Source organism: Babylonia areolata, chromosome 19 (assembly GCF_041734735.1).
Source record: "Babylonia areolata isolate BAREFJ2019XMU chromosome 19, ASM4173473v1, whole genome shotgun sequence".
In the NCBI taxonomy this organism is placed as follows: domain Eukaryota; kingdom Metazoa; phylum Mollusca; class Gastropoda; order Neogastropoda; family Buccinidae; genus Babylonia; species Babylonia areolata.
The window spans coordinates 30522748-30537215 of record NC_134894.1 but is presented as its reverse complement, the minus strand read 5'-3'; the positions used below and the strand labels follow the sequence as shown (position 1 = coordinate 30537215).

The window sequence follows — 14468 nt, the reverse complement described above, 5'->3', positions numbered from 1 at the left end:
TATTAGGACCTGTACTATTTACTTTATTCATAAATGATCTCCCTTGCGAACTAAAGAGTACATGTAAAATTTTTGCAGATGACACAGAATTATACAACTCTCCAAAATTCTATCAGGATTTACAAAAAGATATTGAAACATTAGTAAAATGGTCAGACACATGGAATCTATATTTTAATGCTAAAAAATGTAAAGTACTTCATATTGGGAAATCAAACCCAGAGAAAGAATGAAAATCGGAGACAAAGAAATAAAAGTATCAAAATGTGATGAAGAAAAAGACTTAGGTGTCACATTTGACAAAAATTTATCATTTGACAAACATATAACAAATAGTTGAAACAAAGCGAACAGAATGATTGGAATAATAAAAAGAGCACTTACATTTATAGATAAAGTTACTTTCTTACGGTTATATAAAACATTAGTTAGACCTATCCTAGAATATGGAAACACTGTATGGTACCCAACGCAAATAAAGCAGTCACAAGCCATAGAAAGGGCTCAAAGAAGAGCAACAAAGCTAGTCTATAGCATAAAAGATTATTCATATCAAGAAAGATGAAAGTACTTACAACTAGGCCTACCATCACTTAAAGCAAGAAGAGTAAGAGGGGACTTGATACAGACGTACAAAATATTAAACGGGTTTGACGATGTAAACGAAGCATGCTTTTTTGTACTCCAAAGGTAGACACTACAAGACACAGTACAGACAAAATATTTAAACAGTATTCCAGAACAAATCTCAGAAAGTTTACATTTAATAACAGAGTAACAAATTATTGGAACAAATTAACAAACAATATCAAACGTGCACCTAGTATAAATACTTTTAAGAACCTCATAGATAAACACGAGTTATTGACAAAAGCGAAATATGACTTTGATGGATAAAATGACTGAGCTAGTCAACGACCTGACCAACAATGTAAAGGAGTAAATTTGAAGGGGCATAAAAAGCCAAAAATGGCTCAAGTTGTATAAAACGACGCCCCAAATCCTGATCCTGATAATCTTGGCGACAGCGATGTACTTAACAGGTACAGACCGACGATTTTTTTTCCTGGTGCAACCAGTCGGAGAAAGCCTTCATAAACAAAAGAACTACGTTTGACTATCGTATGATTTATTATCTTTGCAGTACACACGCGTAAAGATGGTCACTACGACGTTCGCTTGAAACCTGCCAAAGAAAGCCACCTGGGAACAGCGCAGCAAAATGAAAATGACTATATATTTAAGCTTTCATGCCCCTTTGACAGAGTCCCATGTGGTCTAGTGGTTAGGATTCCTGGCTTTCACCCAGGCGGCCCGGGTTCGATTCCCGGCATGGGAACTTTTTTTTTTCTCTTCTATCATCAATAAAAAAAATTATAAAAACAACAACAAACTATGACTATATTCTACATAATTGCATAGGCTAACTTCCACTCACAGTGTGTAGAATTAATTGAGCACATGGTGTGTTTTATTTCATGACTGAATATAGTTATTGTCTTACAATTATTGTATTACTTTGCAACAGTAGGTTTCTTGTTAAATTCATGGTGCTCTCCCATGAAAGAGTGCATTGCCACAGTACAGTACTACCCTCCTCCAACCCCCCATTAAAAAAACAAAACAACAACAAAAATCTAACAACAAGTTAATATTATTTCCTGTAAAAGTGGATTTTTCTATAAAAAAAAATTGTGCCAGGGACATTTTGTTGTTGTGTTTTTTCGTTTTGTTTCTTTTTCATGCGCTAAATGCATGCATATGGGAACTTGGTTTATTGTCTCATCCGAATGACAAGCGTCAGACCACCACTCAAGGTCTAGTACATGGAAGTGGTTTATTGTCTCATCTGAATGATAACTGAATGATAAGCGTTCAGACCACTACTCAATCAAGGTCTAGTGGAGGGGGAGAAAATGCTGCCGAGTGTGGGATTTCATCCCGTGCACTCTGATTCTCTTGCTTCCTTGGCAGATGTGTTAATTTACCAAATGGCCACCACTCCACTTACAATATATATATATATATATATATATATATATATATATATACACACACACACACACATGTATGTATGGTATTTTATAGACAAAATGTATTGCCATTACTGTAATTTGAAGTGGGTTGCACTTGCATTGTAATTATTCCTCTGTCACTTTCACACACCTTTTGGATGGCACATTTGTCAGATGTGTGACTGTCAGAAGTATGAGTGTGAGTGAATATATTTGCATGTGTGTGCGTGTTCAGAATGGGGCTTGTATACATACAAGCATGAGCAGGTGTTCATGAGACTGGAAATTGGTTCATGTGTGAAATGCATATTATGTGCATTCATGTTGATGTATATGTAGTGTGAGTGCATACAAGTTCACTGTACATTGCCATTTCCATTTTTATGTTATTAAAATTGCTTGCCTTCTACGCATGCTTCAGTTTATTCTATTTCTATATATTTACCTGTTTGTTTACTTAATTGATTGTATTCATTTTCTTTCTTTCTTTTTTTTTATTATTTTTTTTTTTATTAACCGTTTCTTTAGAAAAAAAAATCAGCAGTTTTTAAACAAATAAACCCTAACAAAAGTAAATCTTAACTGAGTGTAGATGGATAGATATGCATGCATGCTTGCACCCATGAGTGTGCATGTATACATGGAATTGCATATGTGTGCATGTGCATGAATGTGCTTCCTTCTTCACACACACACACACACACACACTCACACACACAAGTCAATGTCTAAATCAAGTGTTTCTCTAATGTATCACAGGAAGGTACAATAACTCTTGAGTCCAGAAAAAAACCCAAAAAAACTTGCATAATGCAAGGCGCCATGGCAGGTAATTCAAAGCTCAGAAATGTGCTGCTTCAACGACTTTTTTAGATGGTTATTTTCAAAGCTTTTTCAGTGTGTGTCTCTTCATATCACCTTGAAGAACATGACTTAAAAGGTGGTTGATGACAAGCAAGTTAGCATTTGTTTGTTACCAGCATATTATGTCCTATAAGGTTGTTCTGATGTGTTTCAAAGAATCTCTGCTACAGGAAACTGTGTTTTGGGGACCTTTAAATCAAATTCAGACACACTTAAACAAAATCATTCATCTATTATATAACCAACCAGTGCATTAACCAAGCAAACCTTAAAATAAACACAAAATGAAAAATGGGAGACAAAGGTTTATTATTATTTTTTAGAGAAATTACTGTTTTCATCCCAAATCCATGAAGAAAAAATAAGTGCTTTGTCCATTTACATCCAACAAAATGTGCCAAAACAATGCATATTTGACTCTGAAATGCATCAATGTGTACAAAACCATTTGTGCTATACACTGTACTTTTAAGAATGACTTGTCTAACAGGTCATTTACACATATAAGTGTAAAAAACTATTTTGTCTTAAACACACAACAACAACAATAAAACGAACAGTATACATGTATCACTGTATGTGTGTCTGTGTAACGTAAGAACAAGTGTGAGCATATGATATATGTTTATGTACCAATGTAAGTTCATATTCAAAGCAGTGTATACATGCATATTTGCATAAAAATGCAAATCCATTTCTTGTATAACATGAGACAAATAAAAAAGCAAACTGAGAAAACAATGTAGAAGGCACATAGAGGTAGAAAAGTTTGCCAGTCAGAACATTCCACTGCTTATTACTTTCTTTTCACAACTTCTGTTCACACTGACTGTTCTGGTTTGTACTGCAGAGTAAATTATTCTTCATGAGGAACAGTCGAGACACATACATATACACACCACTGTCCAATCCTCTGCCTTGTTGCACCTCAGATGCACATTATTCAAATTCTAAAACAACAAAACCTTTGTTTGTACAAGCATGTTGTGAATCTGTAATCAAATCAGTGCCTTTGTTGAACGAATTCTTCATGCAGTCCAAAAAATGTTTGAAAAAGAAAGCATTTGTAAATGTTACTTATTTTTATTTGAAAAACAAACAAAAAAACAACAACAAAAAACAACACAATGTCGGGATTTAGTCTGACAAGTCAGTCTGGTATAAGCTGTTCACTCAACAGCTTTTTACTACCCTTTAAAACTGGATCATGGACTGTTGTGGAAAAAATACTTCTTTGAGCATTGTGGAGTCTATACTCAGATACAAAAAGGTTGTTATAAACAGCATTCAACTTCCAGCAATTCAGATTAATCTGCTGTTCATAGGAAATAGTAAACTCTTTAATCATACATGGCAAACTTTTTTCTTCTGTTAAAAAACAACAACAAAACAACAACAACAGCAAAGAAAAGAAAAGAAATACAGCATTTACCTTCCTGACATGGAGTGATGGACATAAATTTTATAAGTGGAATGCAGCTCTGCCTATGTGGCATGGTGAAAAATGACAACAGCAATTAGAAAGGAATAACACTTACACCTTGACTGAAGAATCATTGTTATCACATTCATAATACTGATCAAAAGTGTTTTAAAATGTAAAACCACACTCCTAACCTAAATTTCATTGAAAGTGATTGCCTCAACCCTTATTTTACAACATGATTTCAGTGTCAATGAAATATGTGATGATATTTATGTCTAATTAAACTAGAAAAAAAAGGGGAAAAAAAAGAAAAGAAAAAAAAGAGAAAACAATATGTGATAAACTTCATCCAATAGTCACATATATCATGCTCCAATTAAAAAAAACATGCATCAATTAGACATCATTATTATTTCACAACAAAGACAATGCTCATTATTCAAGGTAATCATTTCCCTCAATCAAAAATAATACAGAAACATAATTGCAAAACTAATGTTTAAGTACAGTTTAGAAAAAATAGAGAAGGAAATGCAATCAAATGCAATACAGAAAAAGTATACATAAACTGAAATAATTCTTGAAACAATAACCAACAATAATACTGTCGAAATGATGAAGACAAAAGCAGCACTCCCAAAGTGGAAAATAAGCAAGATGAAAAAAAAAAGAAGAAAAAAAAGCACAGCATGTAAATTTGGGAACAGGAAAAAGTAGAAGTGCAGCAGCACTATTCAAGTGGAGAAACAATGACAACAAAACACTAAAAACAAAACAGTGTTAAAAAAAAAAAAAAAAAAAAAAAAAGCAATGCAATGCTGTGGAGAAACAAAGAAAACTAAAAGTTTCACAAAGTTTAATAAACCCAGCAACTAAGAGCTCTCTACAATGTCTTTAGTCAAATCCTTCCTCATGGTCTCCAAGCACTCCAGAAGTTTTGTGCATTCAGTTCTGTCAACTTTCAGCTGTAACACACAACAAGACACATGGCAGGATAAACAAAGGGAAATGTATTGCCTTACAAAAAACTTCACAAATTATATAATGCTGCAGTTGACACAAAGTCAAGCACATACAGGGGAGAACAGAGACTCAGCATTTAAGCAAAATTATGCACCAAAAATACACTGGAGTGGTCAAAAAGTTTCCAGCCCAGAAACTGGGTGTTGTGTGTGCAATGGAAGCAACTTATGCTACTCTCTCATAGTAAGGTTACACAATGATTTAAATCTTGCAGAAATCAACCACAATCTAAAGTAGAGAACTGCACCAAAAACGCAAGTTATTAAGCATTTGCTGGTTTATTTGTAAACTCATTAAACTTAATGTTATCATTATACTGCTAATCAATTTATGATCAATTTATGATTATATCTTTTCTGATAATCTGTTATTTACTAAATATATGATGATGAGGTACGAATCACATATATAATTATTCTTATTGAACTGTTTACTTACTTGTTAATCTGTAGCTCTTTATACAAAACTAATTTTCAATGTATCAAAAAATATAATAGCCTGTGTTTTATCAGATGTTCTCAAAGATTTTCTTTGAGGCCCAAAGAAAGACAAACCTTCTGCACTTAAATCATGTGAACTCCAACACATTATTCATAGAATGATATAACAACTTTTCAGTGGTAAAAATCAGTACTGACCTGCCAACCCCTCACAAGACATGAGAGTAGTATTTTCACTATTTGAGTATAGCAAAACTGTCACAGTACCAGCTAGTTCTGAGGTTTTACCTTTTCAGTTCCCACATAAGATTTTCCAGTGATGGTGCACAATGAGCGAAATTTCACACATGGATCCAATCTTTCTGGTCGCTGATGAGAGAGCCAAGTCTGGGGGAGGAAAAGAAGTTAAAAAAAAAACAAGGATTAAGTGTGTGTGTGTGTGTGTGTGTGTGTGTGTGTGTGTGTGTGTGCGTGCATGCATGCGTGTGTATGTGTGTATGTATGCATGCATGTGTATATGTGTTTGAGGGAGAGAGAGACACAGAGAGAGAGACACACATGGTGGGTGGTATTATACCCAGTAAAATTAGGTGTTCTTGAATACATAGCTGCTGCAACCAAACTGCTATCCCTGCTCCAGTTTGGGTCTGATGCCATGCGCCCAAAGGCAGGAATGCCACAATCACTGGCTTCACTGTGCACTGGCAGCACACCTTCTTGGGAGACATCGTCCGTCGTTAGTCCAGCCAGTCTTTCAGCCTTTCCATCCTGTGTGTGTGTGTGTGTGTGTGTGTGTGTGTGTGTGTGTGAGGGGAAGAGAGAGAGAGGGAGAGAGAAGACAGGGAGACAGATCTTGGGACAATGAAATTAACAAGATATTCTCACCAAAGATGCAGCTCCTTTACTTGGTGAATTGGTCAAGCTGGGCACCAGGATTCTCATCTGTGATAAAAAATAATGTCAATACACTAAAACAGATACGACAAACACAGACCAAAAACACAGTTTTCTATCATTTCTGCTGTGTGCCCCGTTTCCTACCAATTGTGCCCTTTCATGGAAGTACGCCTCTAGATGGGGAAAGAGGAAAAGTGATGATGTTGCAGCAAATGTAATTGTGTCAACTCTGCATCAGGAGTTCAAGTATGAGAAAGCGGCTTTCCAAGTCAACTCTTCTGACTCCTCTTACTCCAACCCATAACTCTGCCATCCCAGTGGGTAGTGGGAGTAGAGAAAAGGTGGCTCAACTCTTATTGCTGCATGTTAGTGAATGTATTACAAGCTTTGAAACATCACTATAGACATTACATTTGTGTTCATCATGCTTTATTTAATAAATAATCATTATATGATTATGTACAGGTACTTCAAGTTCAACTGTCTCATTTATCATCACCCTGGCCATTTCCATTAGTAACATCACAAAACCCTTTTTCACTATTATTTAGTAGGGCTTTATCTATCATTACATTCATAGGTCTTACAAGTGGAGTAAAGGTTGTTTTTTTTCTAACTTTCTGCCTGGGATCAGGACTTTCTCTAAGAGAGAGGGTAGATCCTTTTCCATTAGGTTAGGGCTGTGTAAACAATTAATCAGTTACCACAATGAACCACAATTATTTGTATAAAAAGAAAGCAAAATAAGCCATTAAACAGAAGCATATTTCCAGGTAAACAAAAAAACCACAACCAAACAAAAAACAAAACAAAACAAAAAAAAAACACACCAAAAATAGTATGCGTAAGTCAGTAGAATTAAGCATAAGAACTGCTACAGAAAAATAAAACAGTGTTGGCATATAGCAAAAAAACAACAACATGCATTATACCTGCAACAGAAACAATAACACAATGCAATGAAATCAATGTTTAGAAAGGAGGAAAATCACTGACCAGAAGCATAAAGGGCAGCACAAGCCACCAAACCCAGGCAGGCAGAATGCCATCTGTCAGGTTTGTCATCACAAGGCCTGGGCACGTGGAATGAGAGTACACATCCTGACACACACACACACACACACACACACACACACACACACACACACATTTTATATGCATCTCTGTAGAACAGGTATACATTTGTGTAGAAAAATATATGTAAAATAAATGGCATAAACACACATACACATACTCACACACCACATTTCTCATGCATTTTCATTATACATATTATTATATGTATATATCAACGTAACTCACATGCACACAGACATACAACACGTCTAAACAAAATTTTTGTGAAGGCTCTCATGAAACCTGAATTACACATCTAAATAAACTTTTTGTGAAGGCTCTCATGATAACTGAATCTTCGGTAACTCAGTTTGAAACCTGACAGTAAAAACATAAACTTCTCATCCACATAAAGAACCATGAAATAATGAAAAAAAATTATTTTGTTGTAACTCAGACAGAGTAAGTTATCATTGCACATGTGGTCAGTTCTTTTTCTTTTCTTTTCTTTCTTTTCATTTATTAATAAATGTAGATAAAAATCCCATTCAAATCTAAATTATACTATTTCATAACAACCAGCAAATATAAAATATGCAAAAATATGTTCTGATGAATTTTTGTCAAATGACACGCATTACTGGTCACAACACTGGGACTGACCAGTAGCATGAATATTCCTGTTTTCGCAATGTGCGTTACAGACATATAATTGTACTAACAGTCTCCTTCTCTTTTTCATAAGCATGTGCACACACGCACTGAGGGTGATTACACAAACATAAATAAATACTGTTATTTATAAATCTCTCATGCTCTTATTTTTGTTTTGGCACTGATAATCACATACAACATTTTCACATCAACGTTATTTTGAACTTACTAAATACATATAACAAACCTGAAAAATATTTTGGACAAAATTAATATATATAACAAACAGAGGACCAATCAAAAACTAATGCTCATGTAACAAGATCTAAATCTGATCAGGAATAAACATAGGAGTAGTTCTGCACTGGACTTGGCTTACCTGTTTGTTATACTTTTCATTCAACGCCACATTCAGCATGTCTGTTGCGTACTTTGATGAACTGTATGGCTCTTCCCTGGAACAGAGGACTGCATATATCATGCTGAACAACTATGAGCCTTTCTCTCACAGCAGCAAACAGAAATTTTCGAACATATAATCCAACAATGACAGAAGTGAACTACAAAGAAAGACAGGCCTTCACAATTTTTTTATGTTATGCACTAATTAAGCAAAAATGAAAAATAGAAAACTAAATGAAAAATAGAAAACTAAGAGGGAGGGTGGATGGGGGAAAGTATATCCAGGACAGAGCACCTCCCAGCAATGCAACAAATTTCACAACCCAAACTCCACCTTATTTCTAGAAATCTGTTGATTTTTCTTTTCAACTGAAAATTCAACTGAAGATAAACTTTCTCCACCTCTTTCACACCCTTGTTAAATAGAAAGTGAAAGAGCTGCTGTGGGAAGTGGTCAGCATCACAGACTGACGACTGAGAGGAAAGGCAACTGGGATAAATTCCAGTAAATACTATTGTGGAATTTTTCGGCTTCTTGTCAACTCCTACAAAGTGTTGAGTGTGGTATGAACTCATCCCTGAAGACTAGGAACAATAAATTGTCATCCACTTCAAAGAAAAGCATCTTACCCTTTTTCATGCTGCATATCTTCCAAGGAGAAGTTCCGTTGCTGGGCGTTGCTAGAAGAAGTCCATATGAGCTGAGATGGCCTGTCCAGCCCACCCTGTGCTCCTGCTGAACCCAAGCATGGTTCCAGTTCTCGCAGCTACATAGAAAAAAACAACGTCTTAACTTTTCCAACACTGTGGGTTAGGTGATAAAAACTGAAAGAATTCATGTCCTAATGTAGATATCTACATGCATGCAGTTTGTCACCTAATATAACTTACAAAGCGAAAAACAATGCAACAATTCAACAATAAAAAAGCTAGGATGTTTCTTATTTTGTGTTTCTACATGTCAGTTTGACCAAATATCACAGGCTGACAATACAAAAGGTTCTCGATGAGATCCTAATGCATTCCAGAAGTGATATTGATCCAGAATTTGACATTTCTACATGGGATTCCTTTGAAAATTGACATGAAAGTTGATGACTGAAAAAAATGTTAAAACTGCAGAGGCATGTGCAAATCTATAAAACTATGAAAATCAGCAAACAATAATCAACATCAAAATCAACAGGTGTGCAAGCCAGTTCAAGGAACATCATCATCTGACTGTCAAAGCATCAAAGCAAAAAAGTACACCATTTTTATTAAGTTGTAGAACAATCATAATTATCTTAATAACTGTATCAATGTATCAACCTTTTTTTTCATCCCAGCAGCATGATTTGAGATGTTAGAGTTTAATCATAGTGCTCCTTGTGTCTGTGGAGATTAGCAGAAACCTTCTACACAAGACAGGCTGTCAAGGCTGTAAATATGGAAGGGCTGAATGGATCAAACCATTCTTTGGACTGTGGACTCCAATGAAATACCAGAAATATTTTACTATACTGAATTGTTAGTACAAATACCATATCATATGGTATACACTTCTATAGTGTTCCACAACACTAGTTTTTTTTGTTTTGTTTTTGTTTTGTTTTTTGTTTTTTTGATAAGCATACCTCACCAGACACACTAACAAATCAGTTTTGCTTGCTTTTTTTCGTTTTTTTTCTTTCTTTTTTTTCTGCTGTTAAATTGTTTAGCTTTTCTGTTGTTGAATATTCTATTGTATTATACAATTACTAATAGATAAAAATTTGAGAATGCTAAAACTACAACAAATCAGAAGGGGGTAGAAGGTTGGTGGTGGTGATGAAGAATACACTTCAAATCACGAATCAAACAAATTCTAACTCACCAGTACATAATGCCCAAAAAGATTTGTGGCGAAAACATTCATGAGGCCATCTGGAGTCTTGCTGTTCTGTTGCACAATCAGTCCTTCCCCTGTGGTCAGCACACGGACACACTGGCTGTATGCGAAAAAAGAGACCATGTCTTTAATGAGTAAACATTTACTGACTGCACGTTTTAGGTGTACCCAGCTGCATTTATTTTTTAACTGGAGGTTAACTTTGAAAACAAAGTGCAAACTGAAAAGAATCACAGGAATGGTACACTTCAGGGAAGTTTGTGATACTACATTTTCTATCTTGTAACATGTTCTTTCACAAATATGCTTGAGGCAGGTGAGTATTATACACAGAACCACCATTCTCTATTGGTATTATACACAGAACCACCATTCTCTGTTGGTGATTCCGCCACTTTTCTCTCTCTTTCCTTGTATATGTGTGTGTGTGAGGGGGGTGTGGGAGAGGGTTGAGGGGGAGGGGGTGGGGGGGGGGTGGATGGGTGTGTGTGTACATGCATGTGTGTGTGTGTATCTCTAAAAAAATCAAAATAAAGTTGTCCTACTTATTTCAGTTTTGACAAGTTTAATTATTACAGTGACAAAAGAAGTTAGTCAGATGATAGAAATGGCAGCAAAATTCAGCCAACCTGCTGAATATCCCTGATATGATCCTGTTCCAACGGACACCTCCAGCCTGCATCACACCAGCATTTAGGTAGAGAAAATCAATGTGTGTATACCTGCCCACAAAAAATACAATCATATTATCCAGAAAGGCATTATCCACACTATAATGTTCTGTGATAGGCTCATGACACTGCTTGAACATTTATATGTAATCATCTACTTCAGCATAAGCTAATTCCATTCAGCTTATTTGAATGTGTCAATATCAAAAAGAAAAAAAAAGAAAAAAACAAAACAAAGAAAGATATATATATAATATGTTATCACAGTTCATTCAAAACAATAAGCATGGTGTCTCACTAAAAATTTGGATTGTCCTTTACTACTGATTATACACTGACACATCACAGGTGCTGGTTGGGATGGGTGGTGCAGGAGTTTTTCATTTGTCATTTAGCCCAGGGTGTTGGGGCCATTTATCTATCTATCTAACTGCTTATATACATATATTATAAGCAAGCATTGACAACTTGACCTCAAGGAGCTCTCTGTAAAAAAAAAGGGGAAAAAAAGCCTGTAAAAATTACATTTTTGTGTTCTTTTCTCTAGTTCATAAACTAAACCAAAATGAACTTGATTAAAACAAAATGTTGGTCAGTCCAATCAGTAACATTTCTGAACACATTCTGATAATAATCATCATCAATCTGATTAAGATAAAAGAAAAAATAAAGTTAAAGAAAAAAGACAATCACTTTTCTTTTAAGACTTTTGCTGCATCCAGCACAGACTTGACGGAGGAGGTATCAATATTGACAACATCTATGGTGGCATCAGGAAACAGAGCTTGCAGATAAGCCCTAGCCTTTTCTGCACGCTTTTTGTTGCGACATGCCAGGCAGAGATGGAGACATGGGTGAGAGGCAAGCAGCTGCTCACACAACGCAAGACCAATGCCCCTGGAAACAAATGTATAAGTAAATTAACACAGGAGCGCGCACATACACACATACATTCACCATTGGTGTTCTTCAGCCATTTCAGGTTTCATGGTGTGAACATCAAGGGTGCAGTGTAATGTTTGGTGAGACAGACTGATGGAACTTCTACTAGTATTGCTTTAAAATTTACATGGACATGATTTTTTTTCTTCTGTTGTTTACTTTGAAAACAACTTTTATTCAACTCATTTACAGAGTGTTAGGCAAAGGTGAATTTTTATTGTATCACACACACACACACACACACACACACACACACACACACACACACACACACACACACACACACACACACACACACACAGAGTACAACCATAAACTTTTCATTGACTTGTGCATTTAGCAAAGTAATCCAGAAGCGCCAGACACCATGTTGAATATATATCATGATACATTATCAGTTGATGATCATAAAGGTCATCTGCTGTGGTAATCACAATGGTGATAACCAAGCAGCATCCAAACGTTATTCACCTACAACAGCTTGCCTCAGGCAGGAAACCAATTTGGGTTCATTTAATTATCTGTCATTTTGATGATCAGCAATGTCCTCTCGAGAATTCCTTCATATGTGCTGGTTGTATCAGTTATCATGTATATTTCCTTCAATTTATCCATCTATGTCTGTTAATGTCTGTGATGTACAGCTTTTGCACAATAAGTAATTTAAAATATAAACCAACTGTAAATGCATAGAAACACCCATACCCCATTTTGAGTTAAAAACTGTGCACTGGGTATACCTTGTAAACGCCTGCCCACTACTTTGGAAAAAGAAACAAACAGAGGGTGAAAACTTTAATAAAGAAACACATCCATTACTATTTGACAATTTCATATTGACATCACCAGTTTAACAAGAGATTTATCATACATTTAATTAACACCCGGCCAGTTTTCTATGGTGAAACTATGTAAGGGATTGGGTTCCTGCTAAAGGGTAAAGTACCCAGTAAATGCCCACCCCCTCCCCCCAACTGTTGGATGAAATTTGTGCAGGGGGTGGGTCCTTACAATTAAGGCACTTTACAGTCTTCATAATAATTGTTATCCAGTCCTGTTTTGGAGTGCTATGTTGTTGACATATTCAGTTCTGACATGCTCTTGGCATTACAATCCTCAGCAGAAGAAACTGAAAAGAGATCTTTAAAAAAATTCAATTTATGGAAAATGTATGGTCATCTTTACATGAGGGAAAAAGAAAAAAAAAAAGAGAAAAAACAAAACAAAAACAAAAGTGAAAATATTTAATATGCGACCCCCAGTGACCGGCACACATTTACATGTGATCCAAAGTGTCATTTGAAAAATAAAATAATATATGACCAAAACCTCAACCCGAAACCACTACCCCCTTGCTCCCCACCACACACACACATTAGCTCAATTTCTCATCTAAGCTCACATTTGTCAGGTGAATTCAACTCATGAATTTAAGATGCATGGTTTTATTTCATGGGTTGGCATAAGAAATAATGGACATATATGAATATGTACATTGTTTAACTGTCTTTTTATTCCCCTCATAAACTCACACACACACACACACACACACACATATATATATATATATATATATATATATATATATATATATATATATATATATATACATATAATTATATATATATATATATATATATATATATATATATATTACATGCTTTTTTTTTAATGGTACACATATGTAAACATTGATTTTATTTATTTTACAGAAATCGAAAAACTAAATTAACTAATTGGATAATTCAGAAAGTAAAATTACACACACACACACATGCCTGATCAGGTGAGGGTTGAGATCGTACGATCGATCGAGATGAACGATGGTTCCACAAGAAGTAAAAATGTCCAGCCTTTTCTCTCCCTCTGGAAATCAAAATTACATACCATACCTTTGTTTTTTGTTTGTGCAGTGCATGGACTTGAGAGCAAAAATAAGACCAAGATCACTTTGTCTAATACTTACGCGTTTGCACCAGTTACGACTGCCACAGGACCAGACGACATGTCGCGAGGGAATCAGGGACAGGGGAAGTAAGGCCAAATATTGTCAAGTTGTGGAAAAGGCAAATTATCTCCCTGTAATGTTGCGAAGATCTCTCTCTCTCTCTCTCTCTCTCTCTCTCTCTCTCTCTCTCTCTCTCTCTCTCTCTCTCTGTGATACTCTATCACTTTGTCACCATTCCTTTACCCCAAGTTTGTTTCTTC

General features: G+C 35.4%; 1 protein-coding gene and 1 non-coding gene across 3 annotated transcripts; one reads left to right on the top strand and one right to left on the bottom strand.

Moving 5' to 3' along the window:
• Positions 1–1267: 1267 nt before the first annotated feature.
• Positions 1268–1339, top strand: Trnae-uuc (transfer RNA glutamic acid (anticodon UUC)). Its single transcript has one exon. It is a non-coding gene; the product is annotated as a tRNA-Glu (tRNA).
• A 1436-nt stretch (positions 1340–2775) lies between these two features.
• On the bottom strand, positions 2776–14301 carry LOC143293610 (3-keto-steroid reductase/17-beta-hydroxysteroid dehydrogenase 7-like). Of its 2 annotated transcripts, XM_076604692.1 has the most exons (10): positions 14227–14301; positions 12012–12215; positions 11277–11369; positions 10633–10747; positions 9408–9544; positions 8755–8830; positions 7662–7766; positions 6654–6710; positions 6057–6155; positions 2776–5270 (listed from the first exon to the last, which is right to left on the bottom strand). In XM_076604692.1, the coding sequence occupies exons 1-10, from the start codon at positions 14265–14267 to the stop codon at positions 5178–5180; spliced, it is 1020 nt and encodes a 339-aa protein (XP_076460807.1). In that variant the 5' UTR covers positions 14268–14301; the 3' UTR covers positions 2776–5177. The 2 variants fall into 2 exon arrangements, with proteins under 2 accessions (XP_076460807.1, XP_076460808.1); XM_076604693.1 differs by lacking the exon at positions 6057–6155.
• Positions 14302–14468: the final 167 nt, after the last annotated feature.

Coding starts and splice junctions, on each gene's coding strand:
- LOC143293610 (XM_076604692.1), bottom strand. CDS start 14,267: ATGTCGTCTGGTCCTGTGGCAGTCGTAACTGGTGCAAACGC. Junction 9,545..10,632: donor TTTTTGGGCATTATGTACTG/GTGAGTTAGAAT, acceptor TTTTCTATGTAG/CTGCGAGAACTGGAACCATG. Junction 8,831..9,407: donor GATATGCAGCATGAAAAAGG/GTAAGATGCTTT, acceptor CCTCTGTTCCAG/GGAAGAGCCATACAGTTCAT.